The sequence below is a fragment of the Hemicordylus capensis genome, chromosome 1 (assembly GCF_027244095.1).
Source record: "Hemicordylus capensis ecotype Gifberg chromosome 1, rHemCap1.1.pri, whole genome shotgun sequence".
Classification (NCBI taxonomy): Eukaryota; Metazoa; Chordata; class Lepidosauria; order Squamata; family Cordylidae; genus Hemicordylus; species Hemicordylus capensis.
In genome coordinates this window covers 121,496,087-121,522,712 of record NC_069657.1, presented here as the reverse complement: position 1 = coordinate 121,522,712, position 26,626 = coordinate 121,496,087, and the positions used below count along the sequence as shown (strand labels likewise).

Here is a 26,626-nt window from a genome sequence, read left to right as displayed (position 1 = left end):
ACAAACTGAAATTGAAAGGCTGTGGCAGAAAAAGACCCAAATAATCCCAGTGGTAATTGGTGCCCTGGGTGCAGTTCCAAAAGACCTTGAAGAGCACCTCAACACCATAGGGGCCACAGAAATCACCATCAGCCAATTACAAAAAGCAACATTACTGGGAACAGCCTATATTCTGCGACGATATCTATAATAACAACAAGAACAATACTGATAACAAAATTCAGCCATCCTAGGTCCTTGGAAAGGACTTGATGTCTGGTTAAAACAAACCAGTCAATAACACCTGCCTGACCGTGTAAACAAGAAATAATAACACCCATCTGACTGTGTAAACAGCAGCAGCAGCAGCAGCAGCAGCAGCAACAACAACAATAATATAATATCATCATTATTTGTTAAGCATCTTCAATAATTAGATAATGTAAAAATTAAAAATGCAGAGTCTGCCAACAGTGGCATAAGCTAAATAAGACACCAAAAACATAGGATAGAAAAATAATAAATAAGTAAATAGAACTAGAAGGAAACCGGAGAAGGATATAAATGAATAGTATGTAACCAACCACCACCCCCACTAAAAAAATAAACCCCCTAAAAGAGAGGATTCATTGGAGTTTCTTTCTCCAATGGAGCAAACCAGGTTTCTCTCCGCCTTCGCAATATTAGTTCTGACAGATGTACTTTTCAGCTAATTGAACACTGATTGAATTGTATCTCTTCTCCATGACTGGCTGACATAATGAGGAACATTACTCTAAGTCATTATATCATGATAATATAGTGTGTAAGAGATATCAAAGAGCACAAAATAAATATTAACACCATAACTTATATTTTAAAAAACCATGATTTTCTATGGATAAACTTGTCCTGAAATTTGATGTTCAAATGACTTGTAAACGCTATTCCTCAATGAACCTCTCTATTAGTAAATCTATAGTATTTAAGTTTTGTCAAAAACAAACAACAAAAATACTGTCCAAATACATTCATAAAGGTAAAGTGTGCCGTTGAGTCGACGTCGACTCCTGGCGACCACAGAGTCCTGTGGTTGTCTTTGGTGGAATACAGGAGGGGTTCATCATTGCCATCTCCTGCGCAGTATGAGATGATGCCTTTCAGCATCTTCCTATATCGCTGCTGCCCGCCAGCGGGGATTCAAACCAGCAACCTCTGGCTTACTAGTCAAGTCATTTCCCTGCTGCACCATTAGGTGGCTCATTCATACCAGTCTTATATATGAGAAATTTTAAAAGATAATACCAGATAAACCAGATAAAATCAGATAATACCAGATAAAATCTGCTTGTAGCCTGATTTCCTGGAAATGTTTTGCATACTTGGACTGAAAAATTAGCATGAAAAGTTTTGCATACTTGGACTGAAAAATTAGCATACTTATTTAACGGGTTGCTAGCTTTCTTGATGGGATAGGTAATGTTTCTTTTTTGTTTGTAGGTGCTATGGAACATTCTATAAAGTATGTCGTACACTATAAAGTATGTATGTATGTAAAATAAATAAATAAAATAAATAAAGATTATCAGATTTAACATTTGCTCAGCGCTTTATTTATTCTTTTAATGAAGAATGAAGAATTGTTCAAGTTGAAGAACTGCTTGCTAGGAAGAAGTAGAGAACTAATGACATCACAAAAACCTAGCTAATCAGTGCACTGGATAGTTAACTTCTGTCCCAAATACACAGAACTGGTTTTCCTTGAGCTTGATTTCAAGGAGAAGATTGTATGAATGAACAAAACTTGGCAAGAATTCCACAGCACACTTTGAGTACCATTCAAAGGATGAACCTTTGGACTCAACCTTATAAATCAAAAATAAGCTAGCTGAAATACATAAATATAGTTTATTTAACTGCTGCATATTAGTACACAGTTGCAGTTATAAGGTATGTACAAAGGGTAAACTAAACATGTGAACTGATAAACTGATTGCATTTCATTTTTCGCTGCATATTTTAAATGGCCGAGCCAGTATGCAGTTAAACTAAATAAAAGTGCATGTACTACGTAAAGTACAATTTTAGTCATGGTGTTACAATCTAAACCCTACCTTTCCTTAATCCCCCATTTCCCCTGCTTCTGCCCTTGTGCTTTTCTCTTGTCCATGTTTAGACTATATACTTTTTGGGGAAAGAACTAGTAGCTTTGTGAAGTAGCATGTAAGCAGAAAATAAAATAATATTATATTATGAACATCATCCAATACTTCTGCAAGAGTACACTTCTACTCCTGCTCAGGGCTAGCTCCAGATTTCAGAAGCCCCTCAACACACTGCCCTTCATGGCCCCCTTCCTATCTGGGTGGGCCCCAAGAAAGTTGCTCTATCACCAAGGCTGTGAGCAGAGAGGTGGGTTCAGGAATCTGCCGTGGGTCCTTCTGAATGCCTCCTTAATGGTGTCCTGCTCTATTCACATGTACAAGAATACATGTACTCCCCTGGGAATTACTTACCTTGATGTATATTAGAAAAACAGACAGAGAGTTGTTCTCAAAGAGTTAATAATCTTCTGATGAAGTCGACCCCTGAACATCTAGAGTATTCAAACTCCATTTTCATAAGTTTTCAATGGAGCAAAGGTAATAAGAAGAACATAGGAGCAAAATAAAATATTGTTCAGAAGTTCTCCAGAATCTTTAATTAAGATAATGGTAAATATTTCTGATAGTATCAGCATGAGTTGCTTAATCTTCCAGATAAAATCTGCTTGTAGCCCGATTTCCTGGGAGTCTTATGAAACAGTTTTGCATACTTGGACTGAAAAATTAGCATACTTATTTAACAGGTTGCTAGCTTTCTTGATGGGATAGGTAATGCTTCTTTTTTGTTTGTAGGTGCTATGTAACATTCTGACATGACTGCACTAACCTAAAACACTAAAACAGTGTGGGTCCTGATCATAAAATAAATCCATAGTCCCCACCCATACACAGTTATCTCAGGACCCTACAAAAGACAAGGCATGCCTCAATTTTGTGTGTGAGAATGAAGCTTTAACATGGGAGGCATTCCCCATGGAGTTCTTATCACCAAATGGTAAGTTTATTGTGTGCTACATCTCCCATATGAAATTGATTACTTTCTCCATGTAACTGAAAACAGTCAGGAAAAATCCACCTCTTAACTTTTAGTGTGATCACTATTTCTGCATGGTCCGATCATACACTTCATTGGCAACATTTGAAATGTGAGGAGGACATTTTAGTTGGTACCCCAGCACTGCGGGGCTCCAGAGAGGTACATTGTGCTGGTGGGGAAAGTAACCATGCTATTCACCTGTCCCATCATTGCATTTACTGTTTGATGTCAGCAACATCAAAAGATGACTTGTTTTGTATGTGTGAATGGGCTATCACAGATACAACTCCAGAGACAGAATTTTCATATCAAATCACATTTCCAGACAAAAGCCTTTCAGTGGGATCAATTCACAAATTCATCTGCCAATAATCTATCGTGGAGTGATCCAATGTAGAAAAATGAGGTGAGGTACACGAATGTGTAAACCAGCCCTTGGATTCTTGTTTCATATATTATCAGTGTGGGTCCTGATCACAAGGAAGCAGTATGATCCATGTAGTACGCCTGCATACAAATGGCTAATTGTACAGTGACATCTATCATATGGCATAATTAAAGTGGCCCTCCACATAGCATTCTTATTGTGCACTTATGGCTTTGGGGGAGTGTGTTTTCCCATGGTCTCTACTCTTTACATGACGAAATCACAAAACACACACACACACACACACATAGAAGAAACAGGAAGAAAGTTTATTTCTTCCTGGAAAGAAACAGGAGTTATTCAAAAGCTCCAGGTTAGGTTCCTGTTAAAAAATCCACCTCTTAACTTTGTTTTTGTTAACGTTGCAATTTAAACCTTAACTGAAGGATGGGATAGTCATGTGTTTAAACTTTCTTTTGCAACACTGGAAGGACATAGACATCACAAAATTGTTGACATTTGACAGGAATTCTCAAGGCTTCAAAACTTAAGAAGCCCTTTCAAAATTAAAAGGATCTTATGAGCAGCTTCAGTTATGACTTAGGAAAACTAAAGTCATAAGGACTTGGGTTTTCATCCATTGCACCCCATTTGGCCTTTCCTGTATTGTACACCCTCATCATAAGAAAACTCTCATCTTCAGGTCGCACAATAATTCATTTTTTGCCAAACTGGTATTTTTGCGTAAAATTATTTGATACATTATGACTCCAAGCAACACTTGCAATAAAGAATGTGGACTTTATACCCTAAGTCTTGGGTCAGCTCAAATTGGACACTGACACTATCAGGAGACTCTTCCTAAAGACTCCCTGTGTTTTGCTTTTGAAAATACATGGCCATACACACTGCTCCAAGTCCAATATAGATCTAATACACAAATAAGAATAAGGAATTGGTGTAGTGCACCCAAAAATAAATCTTGGGACACCTCAAATCATATATACACACAAGCAGGAGATCCTAGCCCTTCTGCAAAAACAACACATTGGATTGGGCACCATCCTCTTAGCTTTTAGTTATTTTGGGAAATCTTCACTGTTGAGGATGTAGTTAACATTTAACTAACATTTTCTCATTAGTTAAATGTTCCATTTAACTAATGAGAAACAAGATTCATCACTACCATCATATTTCAGTGAATAGGAACAGTGTTTGATTAATTCCAAGAGGGAATGTGATTATTTTTGAATGCTTACAATATGAGTCGTAAAGTGAAAGGCCACTGAAGAAGATTATGCAAGTTGAAACGCATCTGGCTGGATCTTTTCAACACGAGGACAGTTATTAGTGGTTGATCACATTTTACCCATATGGAGGTCCTGGAAAGGAGATATACAATCTTCTGTGTTATACAGTTTGTATGATGCATTGAATCTTTTATATATCTTTTTATTATCTTATGACTGGATTATATCATTTTTTATATTTTATATTAAACACATTATTTGAGGAATTATATTGATCCTTGAACTTTTTGATGCAATTGTTTACTGATCAAGGTTATCCCTTTGGTTTTTTTTTGCTGCGGGCACCATCCTAGAAATACCTAAAGGACTGTGTGAGTGTGTGAGATTTGTGGTGGTCCAAGGTTTATTTGGGGGCACACAGCACCAGCTCCTCATCCTTTTGTACACTGTTGCAATAATGTGGGCCATGAGCCTGGCAGTGCTTTCTGGTAAGAAGTTATTAGTGTCCACCGGGCTCTGATAACTCATGCCACCGGGCTCCCTGGACAAGATTAGTGTCTTGTACGAGAGAGTCTCCCGGTGGTGTGAATGTACGATTCGGGGTTGCCCAAGATTCAGACGAGCACTGCCCCCACCCCACTTAGGCAATGGTGGGGGCAGAGATAAGAAGACTTGCGCGCCCACCCTTCTCCCCCACACAATTAAGTGGGCGGGTTGCAGTACTATACTGTCCAAAAGGGGTCTCTGTGTTGAATAAACTACTGGGAACCTGCTTCTAGCCTGGATTTGCTTTCAATCGCCCACTAAAATTCGTTCCCGCCCCGCCGCCTATTGCGTAAGCAGCACGTTTGGGGCGGTTGCTTGCGGAGCAAGAGCCCGAAAAGTAACCTAGACTTGCGGGGGGAGGGTGTGGAGCGGGAAGAACTTGCGGCTACCGAAACGGAGAAGCCGCCGCGGTCCTTGCAACTCCCAACCACTGCGCCAAACTTCCAGCCACACCAATTTAGAACTCCGGCGCGAAAGCAGAGGCAGATGCGGTAGGCGGAGTGTAGAGCCGGCCAATCAAGCTCGACTCTGCTAGAGAAGCCGCGTGGGCGTCCTATCAGGCGACGCAACAAAACAGCCGGGGATGCGGCGAGGGAGCGCTGTGGTAGGGCTGGGCGGGCGGTGGAGGTGGGCTGCCGGAGGGGCCGAGCGGGATGTGGACAGCGGGGCGTCAGGTGAGTTCGGCGACGGCGGCAGTTGCGGGCGCCGCCGGTGCCCTCCTGCTCCTGCTGTTGCTGGTGGTGAGGCAACTGTTGAAGCAGAGGCGGCCTGTCGGCTTCCCGCCTGGCCCCGCGGGGCTGCCTCTCATCGGCAATATCCACTCGCTGGCCTCCGAGCAGCCTCACGTCTACATGAAGAAGCAGAGTCAGCTCCACGGGCAGGTATTTGGCATTTTCAGCAGCACCCGGCGCGGGAGGGAAGGGCAGAGCCAGCAGCAGGGAACGGTAACCCCTGGGGGGCACACAGGGCTGCGTTCAGGGGTACGCAAACACACACCCCCGCCCCGGGTCTCTTGACTGAGGCGATCAAGGTCCTCCTCGCCTTTTGTCCGCCGCTCGGCTGCTGAGCCCCCTCTGGCTGCCTTCCTATACTGAGGCTCCTTTACTATGACGGGTTCCACCCCCTTAATGGCTGAGGCTTCTCATTAAAATTATTATGTTGCCTTGTTGTTGGATCTGGGTCCGAGCTCCGACATCTCTGTCCAGTACTTCGGGCAAGTGCTCTACCTATACCCGGAGGTTTGTGAAATGGGAACTCAACTAGAGTAATGCCCCGTAGAGTAACTGGGCGTGCAAACTTAGTATAAACTGTAAAGCGCGTGCCAGACGAACGCGTTATGTAAGCAGCAAAGAACAGTAAACTGACAGTTAAGCGTCTTGGTTAGATTCCCTCGAGCTTCCCCCTCCCGGAAGAACCAGGAAGGTTTAGTATGCAATCCTGGCAGTTCTATCCGACGCATGTTTACTCAGAACTAGGTTCCCCTGAATTCAGTGGAGCTTATTTCCAGATAAGGATGTATTCAGCAGCATAAGACACATGGAGGTGAGTGGGTCATTTCTGAGTAAACAGTGCTAGGGTTGGAGTATTAACTTCATGCATTAAGCATAAGAATGTGAGGCATTTCAGCATTTTTGTTGGGGGTAGAGAATACATAAAATGCATACAGTCATGATAAAATACACACAACCAGGAAATTTTTGTATCTGTTATTAATCACTTGTATAGCATTTTTAAAGTACTTAATGTGTCTTTGTATCAAACCTGTGATATGGGTTGCTAATACAATTTCAGCAGTTTCCTAACAAAAGCCTGTTTTTACATACACTTCCTGAGCTTGACAAAGTGGGTATAGCTCTCAAATTCTTATTCCTCACATTTTATTTATTTTAGCATTTGAGGTGCCTCAGGACTTGTTCTTCCTATTTTACTTACTGGACAATGTACAAATAAAGCTAGCATTTGTAGTATCAGAATTAGTTATGCATCAAAACTTCTTAAGTTCAAGTTTATCTTGTGAGGTAGAGACCTGCATTGGGCTTTATTTAAATTCCTGAGAATAGAGTTTCTTCTTCTTTTAAAAAAAGAGTATTTATTAGAATAAGGGAAGGAAGAACTCTGATAAAGTAGAACATCTTTTCCCTTTGTAATGTAGCACTGGACTTCTTGGCACTGAAGAGTGAGGTTACAACCTGCACACAAATCATACTTTGAAACAGGTGATATGAACACAGAGGGCCTGCAATCAGGGATTCCCAATGCATGTACCTGATGTTTAGAGACATGTCTGTCTTTAATGTTCTTCATATTTACTGTGGGTAACAGTGGCACAGCCATAGGAAACACAATTGTGAAGAGGTTCTCAGTGTTAAATCACATTCATCCAAGGCACTTAAATTGTTTTAAGACAGTGAAGGCACGGTGGGTGTTATGCACAAACAGATATTAACTTTTTGTACTCCTAGAAATATATTGGACATTATTTTCTAATTAAGGAGAGAATTCCCCCCCCCCCAAAAAAAACCATCGCCACCTAGGAGAACAGTTGGGAAGCTACATTCTTCTGTGTCAATGACAGTTAACAATTCTGTGGCTGCCCCTGGGCTTTGGAATATGCTCCCCGCTGAAAAAAGAGCATCAGCTTCTCTGTTTTCAGGAAGACCCTCAAGACTCACCTGTTTTTGCAGGCTTGTAACTTTGTAAATTGTAAATTATTTTTAATAATTTGTTCTAATAACTTTTATGCTATTGTGTTTTGTGGATTTTAATCTGACTTTTATATTTTTAAATTTTGTACACCGCCTAGAGATGTATATATTAGATGGTATAAAATATGATAAATAAAATAAATAATAAATAAATGATATGCATAACATTTGTTCACGGACAGGAAAATATGGTGTCCCTTACGCCATTCCACTTTAGTAGTCATATTTCTTTGACTGCCATTTGAACTAAAACTGTTTTTCTTTGTTCACCACCACACCAAACATATGAACACATTTTTAAAAAAAATCATAATTGAAACTATTCCCTTCACTTGTGAAAGTGGCTGCACTGTTATACCCTGGAGAACAGCATCTGACCTAAATCCAGCACTCGGAACATGGAACATGATTCTTTTGGGTCAAAGTGTAGAGGACAGATATATATTTGTCTACATCTGTTTATTTGCCTTAAATAAAATAAACATATTGAAGACTTGTGAATGTTTTAGGGATTGTGTGCCTGATTTTTGTTAATGGTTTGAAATTTAAGAATTTTCTGCTTATTGAAAAATGTGACTCAGTGGTGGAATTTTCATGTAGAATTTCACTTTGTAGGTGCCACTAACTCCAAATAATTTTGAATTTGACACCCTTCAATATTATACACACACAAGAGAAAAGGGAGGGAATGTTTAGTAGCAGAAGGTTAGTAATCCCTTAAAGCTTCAAATTTCGATGCTTATTACTATTAAATTCTACAGTCAGTAATGGGTCATATGGTAGCTTGTATATTAGTCCAATGTATGCATTCAAAAGAGAACATGAATTTTTCTTTTTTTAAAAAAAATCACATTCCTCATTGAACTTGGTCTCTTCCAGTTGGCAAGACCGAGGCTTTGCAGTGTCATTCAACTATGTGCCTTAATTCAGCATCCTGGAAATCAGAACAATTTCAAATTCCCAGTCGGATTTCAGTTGGCAGTTATGTCACGTATTTCTGTTCATGAGATTCCAGAAACAACTAAAACGAGACATTTTCATGAAGCAGCATCACAGTTCTGTGGCATATCAAATCACATTGAACCTGAAGCAGAAATGTGGTAGCAGCAGAGGGCAGTGCTATTACTAAAGAAGCTACTATACTGTAGTTCTTAACATCAGAATGTGAAGCTTTGTTTAACAGATTCTTTTAGGGAATATGTCTGTACTTCAGGTGTCACCATAACCCCTTCCTTTTAGTTCATTCTGCTATGTTTACATAGTGAGTGCTCAAATATGAAGACATTACTTTTCTCAAGTCCTAATTTGTGGCTCCATAGAGAGCTTCAGTATTATTTCAAAGTATCAAAATTGCATCAGCTGAAGGCAAATAAAGACATCTTCATGCTTATAACTTCTCAGATACTAATTTATTTTACTAATTTTTGAAGGGGTCACTTTTATATGCAGCATTGACAATGTTGGTGTGGAACTCTTTGGAAAATTGTAAGAATATCAATTGTTAGAACACAGTGCAGCTTTATAGAGTGTCAAAATCACAACTAATGCTTGGTTTTCTATTTGGTGATGCCAGGGGGAGCTGAAATTCAGTGATAGAGTACACACTTTGAATGCATGATGTCTCAAGTTTACTCCCAGGCATTGCCGGGTAACATAACGTAAGAACAGCCTTGCTGGATCAGGCCCAAGATCTGTTTAGTCCTGTTTCCCACAGTGGCCTGTCCAATGTCTTTGACTTTCCAGAGGGAAGAGATAAAGGCATGTCATTTCTCCTGCTGTGGCTCCCCTGTAACTGGTATTTAGAGGCATCCTGCCTCTGAACCTGGGGGTAGTCTATAGCCATCAAGACTAGTACCCATTGATAAGACAAATTAATGGAGGACAAGTCTAAGTCAGGGGTGTCAAACCGTGACCCTCCTGCTGTTGATAGCATACAACTCCCATCATCCCCATTCAGGAGCCAAGGATGATGGGAGTTGTAGGTAGTGGTGTGCTTGAAATGCGATTCAGCATCCGAATTACTCATGTCCAGCGGCCATGTGTGAGCCAGCATCATGCAGGGGCAGCTGGGAAATACCCCGCTGCGTGCTGTCATAACTGGGGGAAGTGCCACCATTACAGAAGTGGTGCCGGATGGAGGAGGAGCAGAAATGGACCTGCTGCCCTCTGTAAAGGGATAGTGTAAGCCCTTGGTTTTAAAGGGATGTGCCTGCGATTCGGACACCAAATCATGTTTCGAGCACATCCCTAGTTGTAGGCCAAAAGCAGCTGGATGGCTGCAGTTTGACTCCCCTTGTCTAAGTCCCTTTTAAAACCACCAAAGCTGGTAGCAATGACCACATTTCATGGCAGAGAATTCCATAGATTAATTATGCGCTATGTGAAGAAGTACTTTCTTTTATTGGTCCTAAATTTCCTGGCAGTCAGTTTCATGGGATGATCATTGGTTCTAGTGTTGTGAGAGAGGGGGAGGAAATTGTCTAGCCATTCTCTTCACACCATGCATAATTTTATAGATCTCTTGTCGTGTCTCATTAGTTTAATTTTGAAAAAAGGTGACTAAAGCCCCCAGGCTGGGAGAGTCTGCTCCCAGAAACCTTAGATAGCTGCTCCCAGTCAGTGTAGAGACAATACTGAGCTAGGTTAGCACATAATCTAAGTACAAGGGAGCTTCATATGTCTTATGTGGTTGATTATGACCTCATGGCAATGTTTTTGATATCAGTCTGCCAAAAGTGTTGGCAAATTTCTGAAAATAAACTTTGTTGTAAGATTCCTTCAATTGTAACTCAGGGAAGCTTAATACTGTCAGATTTACTTCATGCCAAGAAACACATTGCTGATTATGTTTGTTCATCTCATGTGATAGTTAATGGTGTATACTGTATACAATTTCCTACCACTGTTCCCTCTAAGGCATGCGCACATGCATGCACTCAGTAGTTTTTGGATGTCCGCTAGGGATGTGCACAAACTGGTCCGGAGCCCATTCTAAGGGCCTCCGGACCTGGGGCCGGTTTGGTGGTTTGGCGCCAGGGGGTGGACCTTTAAGGACGGGGGAGGGTGTACTTACTCCTCCCGCCGTTTTCTCCGCTCTAGCACTCCTGGTTTTGAACGCGTTTGAACAAGGAACTCCCGTTCCTCGGCTAAAAGCTTCAAAAGGCTGACTGTGCACATGCGTCCCATGCGTGCGTCAGACATGCACGCGCATGGGGTGCACGGACGTGATGAGCGGTCAGCCTTTTAAAGCTTTTAGCTGAGGGACGGGGGAAGCGGGGGTAGGGAGGTATCCTGCCGCCCCAAATGTGTCCAAAGCCAGGAGCACTGGAAGGAGAAAAGTGGCAGGAGGGGTAAGTACACCCTCCCCCACCCTTAAAGAGCCCCCCTCCCCAGTGCTGGACCACCAAGTTGCGGCTCCATGCACATCACTAATATCCGCTTAGTTCATTTAAAATCCCATTCGGGTTGAATCAGGAAGGCCCCATTCTGAATGCAGGTGCACACACACTGCCTTGATACTGCCACCCAGAACAAAACTCATTCCGCACAGAGATGAAAAAAATTGGAAGGACCACTGTTTCCTATATGGAAGTAGTAAGTAGGGAACTCATCATATGTGAAAGCCTGGTTGTTATCAAACATTCAGGACTGGAAGGACTATATTCTTGATTTAGTTTGCTAAATTGTATATTGACATATCACACTTTCTTATGAATGAAGCAAGCTGTAATACTTAGTAATCTCTGCATCATTATAATTCAGGCTAGTAATCTAATTATATTAAACCTAGTAATCGGGGGAGATGTAGTTATATGTAGAGCAGTACAAAAAGCAGTATTGTGTCCTTAGTAATGCAAAATCACACGTGAGAATCATACAGTGTTAAGCAGCCAAATAATGTATACTTTGAGCTGAACAAGAAACATTTAGAAGGAAAAAAGTAATATTTAGACTTACTGAAAGTGACATGCAATATCATTTATTCTCTTTGAAGATCTTTAGTCTTGATCTTGGAGGTATCTCAGCTATTGTACTGAATGGCTATGATGCTGTAAAAGAATGCCTTGTTCAGCAAAGTGAGGTTTTTGCAGACAGGCCATCTCTTCCTTTGTTCAAGAAGCTAACAAAAATGGGAGGTATGTGCTATTGTCATGAATGTGGTTTCTATATAGGCTTGTGATTGTATTACATATTGCTTTAAAATATTTTCCTAGAATCATACTTTAAGGAAATAATGCTGAAGGATTTTCATTCATAATATTAACTTGGTCTGCAATATTCTTCAAGAGGAATCACAAAAAAGTGGTAGTTACAGATGACGTCCCCTAAAGATCAGTTAAAGTGTGCAACTATATAATCTAGTAGCTGTAGGAATTGAAATGGCATTGCAGTGGAAATCTTTTTTTACTATTCTCTGAAAACTTGGTAAAACAGAATCTGCTCACTTAAATTATGAAAAACTTATTCAAAGTAAAAATGCTAGAGAATAAGGAAGAAACATTTTTTTGCAACATGGCATTATTGTAGTCACTTTGTTAATGACAATGTGGACCTTGCCTGCCCAAGTGCTACCCAACAGTGTTCTTGGAATGATGGCCTTGGAGGACCTGATTCTGGTTAATATATCATATAAAAATATAAATTTAACATCTATTTCTCTGGCAAGGTTTAGACGTAGAACGGAACCGCGAGTCCAACAGACCCACGGTTCTGCTCCTGCTTTCCCATCTGCATTAGGACACTGGGGAGAGGGCTTCTCTGCTATCAGTGAGACTGCAGAGAGGCAGGGGAACTGGCTGTGTGGGCTTCCTTCTTGACAGGACAGACCCACAGCCAATTGGGCTGGAATGAGGGAGGAGCTTCCTCCTTCAACCTCAGGCCCATCAGGCCCAAACTGTGGTGCTCGCATTCAAATGTTGTGCTGGCACTATAAGACCATAGTTAAGGGCGGTGAAACTCCACTCTGACTGAAGGTATAAAGTGAAGTTTGGCGAGGGAACTGCAGGTCCCTCTTCGCCCTCAACTCCGGTTTGCCAAGTTCGGACGTGCAGCTTTGGAAAATGGAGATGAAGGGACCTCCAGTTTCTCAGTGCATCTGAACTCTGCCAATGTCTCGTTTTTCTCAGTTAAGCACACTGAAGTCCCATGGATTTCAATAGAAGAAAATGTAAGAATGTGCTAAACTCTCCAGTTGATATCAGCGGAACTTTAAAGTGCTCAACTTTGAATTGTACCCTAGACTTAATGTTTTGGCTGTATGAGAACATTATCAAATGTTCTTTGTCACACATTATACATTCCTTTTGTCAGCTTTCAGAGAAATAGCTGAATTGCATATCTTACCTGTAGCTTAAAAATATTTTGTAAAGTGTTACAGTATGTGGCAATTATCTGTAGTTCACACTAGCTAGTCAAGTTGAAACTAGTGTCATCAAGTTCATGTAAGACCCTTGCAAATGCCTCTGGAATCTTATGTGGGAGGGAAAGCAGTTTATGGAAGTGATACCAAAAAGCAAAAAAGCTGGTGCATAAATGGTTAAATCCCCTTTCCTTTACTTAAACTTTTACTCATAATAGGAACTTTCTTTATATGTATTTTCATGCAGCACATAGCTTGCCCCACAGTCTAGGTTGTGAAAACAGAAATGTATTTTTAAATATCTTATTTACAAATAGCGTATATAGGGAGAAAGCAAACTGCTTTGATTGGTAAATAAACCTACTATTACAAAAATACTATACCTTTTAAATACTCTCTCCAGTCAAGGAAGCTTTCTCAGTGAAAGACTGTCCTGAAACTTCCCATTAGTTGGATAGGTGGGAGAGGGAAGGAATAGAGGAGGAACAGCACTAACAGTAACAGATTTGCACACCTGCAGATCCCAAAGTGCTGTTTGCATACTAACTGAATGGAATTTGTTTGTTTACCACACTTCTATATCACCAAATCAGAGAGTCTTAAGATGGTTAATTTAAACAAGTTTAGATGCTGAAAGGCATCTCATTCTTCGTAGGAGGTGGCAATGGTAAACCCCTCCTGTATTCTACCAAAGAAAACCACAGGGCTCTGTGGGTGCCAGGAGTTGAAATCTGAGTGATGGCACACTTTAGAGCTCATCACTACAAATCCTAGAATCTACAAAACAGAGATGAAAGAGAAAATGCAATTAAGTGACATCCGGGTTAAGCATATTGACTTCTGTGTATTTCAGGTTTATTGAACTCCAAATATGGCAGAGGTTGGACAGAACATCGTAAATTAGCTGTAACCAGCTTTCGTATTTTTGGATACGGTCAAAAGTCCTTTGAATGCAAAATATCGGAAGAATCAGTTATTTTTCTTGAGGCCATTGATACCTATAAAGGCAAGCCTTTTGATCTGAAACACTTGATAACAAATGCAGTTTCAAATATTACTAATTTGATAATTTTTGGAGAACGCTTTTCATATGAAGACACTGAATTTCAGCATATGATTGAAATATTTAGTGAAAACATTGAATTAGCTGCAAGTGCTTCAGCATTTTTGTATAATGCTTTTCCATGGATTGGTGCCTTGCCCTTTGGAAAACATCAGCAACTCTTTAGAAATGCAGCTGAAGTGTATACATTTCTGCTGCGCCTTATTCAGCGTGTCTCACAGAACAGGAAACCTCAGTCACCTCGGCATTTCATAGATGCATATTTAGATGAGATGGCTAGAAATAAAAATGACCCAGAGTCCACATTTTCAATGGAAAACTTAATTTTCTCTGTTGGAGAACTTATCATTGCTGGAACAGAAACTACAACAAATGTTCTAAGATGGGCAGTGTTGTTCATGGCTCTTTATCCTAATATTCAAGGTGAGCTCTATGTCCTTGTACTGATATTTTGCCTTTGATTGCTTTCCAAGCAGTATATTAGCATCATCTATTATCAATGCTTAAGGCCTCAGTATTCTATTGCATCACTTGGTACAATTTATAACCATAATATATCCATATATTATTTACTCTTGGAAGATCTTGGATATTTTCATTCTCCTGAAGCATGGTCGTGGTATATTGAAGGTAACAGTTTGCAGAAGTATTATACACCCCCTCCCCCCCACTCTAGGATAGCATGAGTGCATTACCAAGATAGATGGGGCTTATAAACTCAAATAATTTGATAATTACTTTAGTCATTGGGAAGGAATGTTAGTTCCTATCATAAGGACTTGATAGCCTTTCTTGGCCTTTTTTTTTTTTTGCAAAAAATAGCAAGAGGAGTAGAAAGTGTTTCTTCATATGACACCAACAGACTAGTTGTAACATTTCAAAATAGGCTCTACAAAGACAGCACTTGTTGCATTCAAAGCTAGACGATCAGAAAAAAAATGCAGATCACAGATTTACTGTGGAATGTCCTTACGTGTGTGCTTGGATCTATCAGATATTCGATTCACCATTTTTAAGCAGTGCTGGCAAGACTGGAAACTTATTTAAGAATACCAGCCTTCCTTGGGGACTAGAGATGGACTTATCTTAAGATGTCAGCACTACCCAAGATTGTGAACAGTTTTACACGCCGTTGCATACTGCAATGCAGTTTATGAATGACCAAATTACTGGGGACACAAGCAACCTGTGTTGTAGACAATGCTTTGAAGCACTAGCTAAAAAGTAAAATTAATAAGAGAGATAAAGCTGGTCCATGTTTGCAGAATACCAAGAATATGCTATAACCTTTATTTGTATATGCCTTTCAGGCTAAGATCTCAAAGCAGTTCACATACAACTGAAAGAAAATGATTCAGTGGCTGCAGTTGCTGTACATGGTTAAGGGGAAAGTCAGAGGAAAGAGAAAAATGAGGCATCAAACCTTCATAAGTGTATCTCTACTATGACTGCTGTTTATTATCCTGTTAGATATCATTCAGGGTTTGACTTTTTAGCACTATCTGTCTTGATAAGATAGATTTAAAATGGTTTTTTTTAAGTACTAAAAACTACATTTAACTTTATTACAAGGATTGCCCCAAAAGTATTTAAAATACTGGCTGACTAATGAAGTGGGTGCTCTTCAAGGGTCTGCTGGCATGTGGCAGGTGCCCTCATGCAACTCCCCCAGTCCCCCTGCGTGTGTCCTGTTCTGCCCGAGTCCTTAGAGTTCTGAGAACTCTGCAAGATTGGAAATGCAGCTGAGGAGAGTTAAACAAGGGCTCCTGGCACATCCCTGTAGTCCTTCAAAGTGTGCCCTCTTTGTTAGGCTGTTAGCCGTTATTATTAGGGGTACTCATTTTCCATTGTATGTGCACTGGCTGCAAAACTTCCCACTCCAATTGCAGGAGTGATAGCATGGTCACTTAATGTCTGGGGTGGACCAGAGGAGGGTGCAAACAGGAAGAGGGCAGCGGGCATGATCATCATACATGGAACACCCAGAATAACTTCCAGGTAGCTTGATATTTAATTTGAAGAAAGATTGGATTGATCAGACTAATTCCAGGGGAGAAGTACTGTTAGTCTGTTGTAGCAAACACGGCACCTTAAAGATTAACAAGTTTATTGCAGAGTGAGTTTTTGTGAGCATAATCAATTCACCATGTGAAGAGTGATAAGTGCATATATTAGGTACAAAGGAGGAAATTTTTACAAAGTGGACCAAAGGCCAAAAAAGTACAAAAGAGAGCAGTAGGTATATCGTAGCTCTATGCAGAGTACAAACGTTTAAACTACTTTAGTGAGGAGCCCTGCTTAATATTGTATATTGAGCTTTCTTATTTATCAGATTTGCATTTTGGGCAGTATACAGATATGTTAAATAAATTAAATAAATGGTTTAAAGGAGATGTCTAAAAATTTTGACTAGTTACTTGATAAACTAAAAGCTTTCTCTCTAACAGGGCAAGTTCATAAAGAAATTGACTTAGTCGTGGGGCCAAACAAAACACCTTGCCTAGAAGATAAAAGTAAAATGCCATACACAGAGGCAGTGCTACATGAAATCTTAAGATTCTGTAATGTAGCTCCACTAGGTATTTTCCATGCAACTTCTAAGGATACAATTGTGCGTGGATATTCTGTTCCTCAAGGCACTACAGTAATTACAAATCTCTATTCTGTACACTTTGATGAAAAGTACTGGAGTAACCCAGAAGTGTTTTGTCCTGAGAGATTTTTGGACAGCTCTGGACAGTTTGTCAAGAAGGAAGCATTAACTCCTTTTTCACTAGGTAAGAGTACATACTTATCCATAAGTCTAGAAACAACAAATACATCTATGATGAAAGATGTTATGGTCAGCAAGATTTAACATACCTAACAGTAAAATATTCTAAATATATTGGTTTTATCAATATTTACATTTTTGTGCAACTTTAGTTGCTTAAATTCCTCTTCAATGTGAAGCTGGTGATAAAAGTATAATTGAGCTGTTCAGACATTATCATTTGGCAATCATAGTCCTATTTGACCCTTTTATACAAGATACAAATTTAAGATGTAAAAACTCATTCTTTAGCTAGCAGATTTTCTGACAACTTTCTGCGCTTTTTGGTTTGTTTCTTATCCCTCCTTGCTGTCTTCATCACTCTTGACTACATGCCTGAAAGTCCTCCTTTGCAGCTCAAACATTTGAGTAAAGAGGGCTTTTGGCCTGCTTGATTTTAGGATAGTTCCCTGAACCTCCTCATCTTCCCCCATCTCCACCATCATCCATCTTCCCCCACCTCCACCATTCGTACAAGAAAGCATTTTCTGAACTACTCCTTTTATGTTAGTTCACATTCTTCTGCAACATGTTTTTACCAGTTGGTAATAGAGAATTTCTCCATTTTTTTAAAAAAAATTTAGAATGGTATGTGCTCTTAAACAGAAACTCATATTAGGCTTGGCATAGATCAAATGACTTCTCAAAATATGCTTTGATTTTTAAAATGTGCCTCTATTGTGCCCTTATTATATATCCCTCACACCTACACTTTGGTGAAAGACATAAGCAAAGTTGCTAAATAAAGATTTCCTTTTCTTTTCTTTTCCTTCAGGACGAAGACACTGCTTAGGAGAACAGTTAGCCAGAATGGAAATGTTCTTATTTTTTACTTCATTACTGCAACGATTTCATCTTCATTTCCCTAATGGTTTGGTTCCAAATCTTCAGCCAAAATTAGGCATGACATTACAACCTCATCCATACCTCATCTGCACACAGAGTCGTTATTGAACACAAGCAGGTGCATAAGAACCAACCTGTAACAGTCCATTCATACTTTGCTAGTCTCTGTCAACAGAAGACTTTGGTGTTTCAACAGTTCAAAGTGCAAGGCTCTAAGAACCAGGGGAATTGATGCATGTTACAACTATACATATAACCAGTGCTACTATTTCTTAATACTCAAGCTTCTTTGATCATACATTCTAAATCATATCCTGTGTAAAAGGAAAATAACAAAGCCACCTACACGTTGTGTATGGATTTCTAAGACGTAAGTAGAAGAGTTAATTTGAGACAAACTAGAGATTGTTCTAGTGAATATTGCATAGCGTTCATGTGAGATTATTGGGATAGGGTGACAGTACAGGCACTTGCTAAACTTAAGTTCACCCCACTTAACATGTTCTATGTAGTTTATAACTCCAACAAAACTGTTTCAGCCTCTGTCTTGTTTCTGGCTGCTCCCTCCTCGTCAGAGACAATCTGATCCAGCAGTGGTCAGATTGGCTATTCCCTCCAACTAATTCAAGGTAGTTCAGCCTGGATACACTTCTTTTCTATTGATCAGAGTGAGGTGTACATGCTGCAAACTTCTCAGAGCTTGGGGAAAACTCAGACATAATTATGCTGAGTGCCTATGAGTTCTACACTATGTTGAAAACCAGCTTTTAAGTGTCTGAATGGGGTTGCTTGGTCACCTCTTCATAGGACATTCCTTCTAGTAGATATGAAGTATTTATTATCTATCTATATACTTATGTCTCCAAGACATGCCAGTTCTAATGCATGGCAGAAATCTCATGAAAGTTCGTGAGCAGGACAGAAAATGGCGGAAATCTCATGAGAGTTTACAAGCAGGACAGAAAATAGCGATGGCGGCTGGTGGAGCCATGCTGGCAGGGGGAGGCAGCCGGACTGCGGGAGCTAAGGTGGCTTACTGGAGGAGGAGGAGGCTGGCTAGTGGGAGGAGACGGTGGCTGGCCGGGGGCAGCTGACAGGTGGACGAGCAGGAGAAAACGGCTGGGCCCAACTAGGGGCGCAGCTGCTGTGGAAAGAAGGGGCCCATTTTCTAATTGAGAAGGATATTCGAGTAAGTTTAGACTAATATTTTTGCAAGAAAAATAAAAGTGAATTTCAACATAACAAAACACATAGAATAATGAGGGCTAATCTGCCTATAAAATAATATCCCAAACCTTATAGTATTGTGATAATTCATGACTTGGATTAGTGGCGGCTTGAACAAAGGTTGAGGCTGGTACATATCCATTGCACACAGTTAAAATGCATCATATGAGAGGCATTCCTTACTGCTGGCCTATGAAACACTAGCAAAAGCCATAAACATCTTCGTACAACTCCCCTGTGCAAGCACAGTTTGCAAGAGCTGACTAGACTCCAGAGTGCTCCCCATGCTCTGGAAGGGCTCTGCAAGAGCAGAAACACATCACTGAAGGTCAGCAACATGTTTCTGATCTTGCAAAGCCCTTCTGGATCATGTGGATTGCTCTGGAGTCTGCAGGACAGAGGTGTTGTGCAAAGACTATTGTAAACAGTATGAGTTACATTATTTATACATAGCTGGGCCAGGTGCAGAGCATCTGTGCCTCTAGTTCTCCTCCCCTGCTCACTGCCATTTTCTTTGCTTGATGCCGCCACCCCCCCCCCACACACACTTGTTTTCTGCCTTGCCCACAAGCCTGTTCTCCGGCACTGCCACTTTCCTCTCCCCCTGCTGGCAGCTCACTTGCGAACTCTCATGAGAGCTGTCATGCATTGGATTAGTAATGGGTATGCCTTAGAAATATATATATACACACACACTAGCTTAACCTGCGCAGAGCATCTGTGCACTAGTACTTGACTCTTCCCCTCACCCCCTGCCACAGCCTCCCTCACCTCAGATCTCTCCACCCTCATCTGAGCCACACTCCTGCTCCTCCATCCCATTGCTTCCATCCCTCTCATTCCTCTTGGTTGCAGCATTGCTTGCGCCTATTGGCCAAGCTGCTGACCCCAACCCCAGAGACCTCCTCACCCGAACTCTGTTCCTCCTCCTCCCCACAGGAGCAGCAGCAGTTGACCAGGCCCTTCCTCACTGCCCCTACTGCCATGGCTGCTCGTTCCCCTCAGGCTGCTGACAGTCCTGGGCCTGTCCCTTGCCTGCCTATCTCCCTCCGCCAATGGCCTCAGTAGCCCCAAACAGCAGCAGTGGTTGATTGAGCCCTTGTTGCCATTAAGCACCACCATGGCCGCTAGTTCCCCTCAGGCCTTTGACAGGCTCAGGCCCATCCCTCACCCTTCCTCCTTTCTCTCTCCCTCCCCTTCCTGAGTTAACAGATCTTGTTCATCTTGTTTCCTCATCTAATTCATATAACAGCGGCCTCCTTCTCCTGAAGGGGCTCTTTCCTCCCTCACAACCCCTCTTCGCAGACCCCTGCCCACTATTCTTTATATATACCCCTCCTCTACAATCAAGAATATCTTCCAACCAGTAACAGTTGCATTCCAACTGCCCTTAACTGTCACTCCTCCCTATCTGCATATGGAACCCCACTGCCCAATCACCATGGTGCTTCTGCTCTCACAGGCTCCTTCTCCCTATCTGCAATACATATGGAATCTCCACTGCCCAATCACCACGGTGCTTCTGCTCGCGAACATTCGTGAGATTTGCCATGCATGGGATTAGTCACGGGTGCACCTTAGATAATTTATATAAAGAAGTATGTTATACTTGAGTTTCTTTAAAAGTTTTAATTCTACCTATCTTCCCAATTAACTAATTATCCTCATTTGACATTTTGTGTTTCATATATAAATGCATAAATACTTCCTTCCATCAGTTGTATGTGTGGTCTGAAGAGAATCTCCTTCCACAAAGTTAATCTGCTAAGCAGGTGGATAGTCCAGCTACAATTTTTCAAGAATGTTGCTACCTGCAAATTATAATTTAAGTATGACAGAATAGCTGAAGGACCATATGGAATCCAGAATTTATTAATGTGAAATACCATGTCTAAGCACTTTGGAAAATGAGAATTCTACAGAAAGATGGACCATAGATTAGCAAGATTGTATAAGGAATTTGATGGCAAATTTAATAACTGGCAGTTTAGGCTAGTATGTATTTCACTTGGCATATCTCAGTTGGCATAAGATACATCTTTGTCTTATTGCAGTCAGAATTTCAGCAGAGATAGGTTCCTGGATTTCTGTAATAAAGGTTCAGTTTTAAAAGGCATGCTCTGTCTCATGATAACATTAGAGAATGGCAGGTCTGATGATGAGAGAGCGGGGGGGAGAGGGGGACATTTTGGCTCGCAGTCAGACTATAACATTACAGTGCCAGCAATTTTCCCTGAGCAAGCTAAACCCATTAAAATAATGGATCACAGTAATAGAACAAACATTAATGCACAGCTAACTATTTCCATGTCCAGTGCAAAGAATCTCTAGTTATGATTTCCCCCCATCTGACACACATACACCATGGTTTATGACAGTTTATAAAAAGCAATAGAAAACAAAAAAAGTCACTCTGTTCACAATTTCACATGCTGATGTAAGCAGAACTACAGAGTTTATTACCACTTGAACCAATAAGGGCAGTACCTAATTAGCTGACTACTGACTTTGTCCAAGGGAGGAAATGTTGACTTATACTTTTTTTAAAAAAAGATGTGTGTGTGGTGGGGGATAAGAATGTGCCCATATATCTCAATTAACTATATTCTGCATCCAAAACCCCCACATTTTTTTCTCTCCTGCCATATATTATAGTAATTGTGGTTAACAAGGCATCAACATCTTGACATTAACATTTTTTAATCTTCTTAAATTATGATCCATGGACAGCTGTGTTTTAGGAATACGCCTATCAAATAACTAGTGATGTGTTAAGCTCAACATCAAAGGAACCCCTATATCACTATTATGCAGCTTTTCTTCCCAATTAAGGATACTGCCACAAGAAGGAGCATAATGCTTCATTATTTTGACCCTATTTGAGTCAGCACAAACGGGCAGCCACGTGTGAAGGGCATTTTCTTTTGTGGAACTCTTCTCTCATGTCCCTCTACGGTATAGCACTTCTACACCTTTCATTTTAAGACATTATATGTGAAATTAGGAAAAAGGAACAAGGCTCAGCAGGGGGGCCCATAATCACTAGTACCAGAACTTTGCAGGATTTAATTTCTTCTCCCATTCCTGCTATGACTGAAAGAGAAGTGCTTTTCTCTTAGTAGTCTGTTCTAAATGGGCAGGGGAAATAGGTCCATGCAGTTTTCCACTTTTACATTCTGTTTCGATATTTGATACTCCTAACTGGGAAAAATAAGAATTAGGTGGTACCAAGGCCACATAGTGTTAATGAGTTGGGGCAAAACATAGTTTTAGTGCTCTCCTAGTGCACCCATCATGCTGCTAAGTATGTTGAGGGCCCAGGACAGGTTGCCCATTCTCCTGCACTCCTGGAGAAGATTCCAGGATGGGGGGAGGGGGTGGCAACACCTCCCTCCCCCGGAAAAATGGCAAAGTCCTATCACCTTAGAGGGATTCCACAGAGGGGCTTAATGTATATCTGTATTCAGAATGTGCAGTACCACATTACATCCTTGTGTGGATCATTGCAAAATGGAGGCCCTCTTCATTGTTACTCCTAAGTCCCAACCCCTCATGGTCATGGGTGTTTCACTAGTCAAAAAGTTGATAATAATTAGCTTAGCTAAAGTATTACAATTCTTTGTGAAGTACCCTGAATATTGCAAGCAATATGGATAATAACTATTAAATTCACACTTGGGTTTATTTTCCAGTCAGGTTTTCAATACAAGTCTCATTCATTTCAGTGAGACTGATTTTGCCTATGCAGTACTCTAGTGATAGGGCTATGAGTCACACAAGTAATTTACCTATATTGTACTTAAGAATGAGTCACAACCAGGATGAGAGAAACTTATTTTGATGTAAGTGTACCACATATACAGTATAGTCAAATTGGCTTACAACAGATTTACGAACAAAAGCAATTATCAAAATAGGTAAATTGGGTGACCAGCAAAAGTTGAGGAGTGACTACCCATTTAACAAACGTGATGTAAATTATCTGGGAAGTAAGTACCAACAAGACACACACCCACACACCTTGCATCCATCAAGAATTGAAGAATTATGTCACCTCAGGCTCAGACTTTAAGAACTGACAACTCCATTCAGTAAATTGACATAGCTGGCTTTGACTACTCATAATATGTATAGGTATTACTAGCATTAGACAGAATACTCTATGAATAGCTTCCCCCCACCCTCCCACCATTCAATTTTCTTTCCTGTTTGATATTTCTGTGCAATCAATGGCAATGAAGTATGTTTGACACACCAGGTTCCACTGATGTAAAAACTGTGCTGCTCCAAATCCTGCATTATTATTGCTAAATATCAAGTGTCCCCCCCCCCCAAAAAATTCCCAGATTCTACTTGACTGTTTTTTTAAAAAGTAACCCATAGTCTGATTCTCACATGAGCCTGCCTAGGCTTTAAGCAGTGCCACAGAGGAACTGCTCTCTGGCTAACCATCATTAGAACTTTGGTTGGTGGATACCAGAGACAGGGCCTTCTCAATGGTGGCTCCTCGTGGAAAATCCAGCTGGCTCCCTCTCTAGGCAGAAAGTTCTATGGAACTCTGGTTTGCTGTGTGGTTTTTTTTCATTGGTTTTTAAAAATTAACTCTATTTATTTTACTATTTTTATGTACTTTTTGTAAGTCACATAGCTTTTACTAAAAGTGGGATATAAATAAAATCAATCACTCAAAAATGTAGCTCTTGGTTTTTACACTGGAGCTGCAAACACTCTTTGAAGTAATATGAATTGAGCACTCGGAGTGAAAGAGAGCTAGTCTTGTGGTAGCAAGCATGACTTGTCCCCTTAGCTAAGCAGGGCCCACCCTGGTTGCATATGAAAGTGAGACTAGAAGTGTGAGCACTATAGGATATTCCCCTGAGGGGATGGAGCCGCTCTGGGAAGAGCATCTAGGTTCCAAGTTCCTTCCCTGGCATCTTCAAGATACAGCTGAGAAAGATTCCTGCTTGTAACAGAGAAGCCGCTGCCTGTCTGTATAGACAATACTGAGCAAGATGGACCAATAGTCCAACTCCGTCTATGGCAGCTTCCTATGTTCCTAGCCAGCTTGTTGCATTCATCGCTTTCACTTGGGGTGAAAGGCAACAAGCCTCTCTGTGCCCCCAATTGCACCACCCTAGTCTGAGAGCCAGCGTGAGCACCAGCTGTGATGGAAAAAAGTGGGTAGGCAGTGCCTATGGGGGGGGGGAGTGGGGTTCCCACAGTCACAGCCTGAGGCCATTGTCTCACCTGACCTCATGGTTGGGTACCCTTCTAAGCACTTAAATCTTGAAAGCGAAACCCTGCTTTGGATACCTTGAACCACTGAAGATGAAGTTATGAGAGGTGGGGATGTGCTCATTGTGGAACTCCCTGCCCAAGAAAGTCCATCAAGATCCCTCCCTGATGGCTTTCAGGAGATTAATCATCATCATCATCATCATCATCATCACGTGCTGAATAATTTGGATGCTGCTTTCACTGTTTTTCCATTTTAGCCACTGCCCACTAATTTAACTTTTTACAGTTAGGTTTCAAACTATTAATTGCTGCTTTGAATTGATCATGACTTTGAGAGACACCGTGGTGGGCCTCTAGATGTTGAGGAGTGACTACCTGTTTAATAGGGATGTGCACAAATCAATTTTTTCATTTTGGGTCTAAATCTGCCCCCATCACCTCAGATTCAATTTGTACCCACATTTTCTGAATCAGAATAGATTTGAGGCAAAAAGGGGATCCCAGGGGCAAAAGAATGGGGTGGATGGTCGTGCCCAATGGGTGGAAGCTACCACCCAAATCTCAAAGAAATTGGGCAGAGGGGTGATTTTAAAATTATGTTTGAAGTTTGCGTGTCTAAGCTTTTCCCCATAGGGAATAATGGGGATTTCAACACCCTTAGTTATAACTCCCCAGGGTGGCCCAGAGTGGGTTGTGGTGGGTGGTAGTGCCCAATGGGTGCAAGGAAGCTACCACCCAGATTTCAAAGAAATTGGGCAAAGAGGTTATTTTTAAAGAAGGCATGACTTGGGGGCAGAAAAGGGGCTTTGAGGGCAGAAGATTGGGTCAGGTGGTAGTGCCCTAATGGGTACCTGCTACCACCCAGATTTCAAAGAAATTGTTGAAAGAGGTTATTTTCAAAGAATTTCTGAAGTCTGCACATCTTTAAGCTTGTTCCCCCATAGGGAAAAATGGGGATTTCAGCAGCCTCATAACTCCACCTGGAGGAGGCACCAGGGTAGCCCAGAGCAGGGTGTGGTGTAGTGCACACAGGGTGCCAACCACCCCCAAAACTACAAGCCCATGGGCACAGGGTTTTGTTGTTTCTGAGGTGTCATTTTGGGAGTGGTTGGCACCCCCCAAATGATGCCTCAGAATGACATCCTAACCCTCTTATGTTGGCCGATAAGTTTCAATCCACCTGGATACAAGCACTGATGGGTAAATTGTCATCACTCGGCCTCTCTGTTGAACATTTGTCATTATTAGATTATAGTCAAGCCAAGGAGATCCTCAAACAGAGGCTCTGGGACACTGAACATCAGAACAATTTAAGCTCCATCCCGGAGACCATAAGAGGGTGCCTCAGTGATTTTAACCAGGAACCTGCTTGCTAGCTATTGTCCCTCTCTTTACTAAGCCATCACAGGGTGTTCCTCAGAGCAAGATATGCCTTACCATTGGTGGTTTTATGTGGAAGGTTTTTGAAAAACCCCTCTGGCCAATCAGTTAATGCCCCTGTGGCTCAGGTGAGGTCGAATCTGTCCACCATGTGCTGCTGTTTTGTCCTTTTTATAATCATAGCCGGTGTCTTATTTCTTCCTTGCTATCACGCTTTCCCGGCTGGACTGCTGAATTTTATGCCACACTCCTTGCAGATTGGTTGCCAGATTTTGTGCAGCTGCTACTAAGATCCGTCAGCAGTTAACCTCCAGCCCTTCTTTTTAGATGTTACATGAGCCTTCTATGTTGGTGTATTCTGTATGCTTTACTTCTTATCTGAATGTAGTATCATCTGTTTGTATATATAACTGATCAATGATCATAATAAAGCTATTCATTCATTCAAGATAGTCTCATCAGACAAATTAGGATTCCACCAACACCAACCAAATGCAGATGGCTCGTGTACTGATTACTGAGCACTAATTGCTGTAAAATGTAGCCAAGAATGTTCCTGGCTGAAAGAGCATTAAAAAGTTGAATTGAAAATCTGCTATTACTGAAGAGAGCTCTAAATCAGTGTTTCTCAAACTTTTTGGAGTCAAGGACCGCTAAATTCTTCGTGCAGCGTTTCAAGGACCGCTACATTCTTCATGCGCAGTTTCCCGACCAGGAGTTAGTAAAGGGGTTTC

General features: G+C 41.1%; 1 protein-coding gene across 3 annotated transcripts; it reads left to right on the top strand.

Moving 5' to 3' along the window:
* The first annotated feature begins 5,609 nt into the window (after positions 1-5,609).
* Positions 5,610-26,340, top strand: LOC128339634 (vitamin D 25-hydroxylase). 3 transcript variants are annotated; one of them, XM_053283881.1, is made up of 6 exons: positions 6,020-6,143; positions 8,583-8,672; positions 11,962-12,103; positions 14,180-14,812; positions 16,837-17,166; positions 17,977-26,340. In XM_053283881.1, exons 3-6 carry the CDS (start codon positions 12,097-12,099, stop codon positions 18,153-18,155), a joined length of 1,149 nt encoding a protein of 382 aa, XP_053139856.1. In that variant the 5' UTR covers positions 6,020-6,143; positions 8,583-8,672; positions 11,962-12,096; the 3' UTR covers positions 18,156-26,340. The 3 variants fall into 3 exon arrangements, with proteins under 3 accessions (XP_053139855.1, XP_053139854.1, XP_053139856.1); XM_053283879.1 differs by lacking the exon at positions 8,583-8,672 and having other exon boundaries at positions 5,614-6,143; XM_053283880.1 differs by lacking the exons at positions 8,583-8,672; positions 11,962-12,103 and having other exon boundaries at positions 5,610-6,143.
* The last annotated feature ends 286 nt before the right edge of the window (positions 26,341-26,626 follow it).

Coding starts and splice junctions, on each gene's coding strand:
- LOC128339634 (XM_053283879.1), top strand. CDS start 5,916: ATGTGGACAGCGGGGCGTCAGGTGAGTTCGGCGACGGCGGCAGTTGCG. Junction 12,104..14,179: donor GAAGCTAACAAAAATGGGAG/GTATGTGCTATT, acceptor TGTGTATTTCAG/GTTTATTGAACTCCAAATAT. Junction 14,813..16,836: donor TCTTTATCCTAATATTCAAG/GTGAGCTCTATG, acceptor TCTCTCTAACAG/GGCAAGTTCATAAAGAAATT.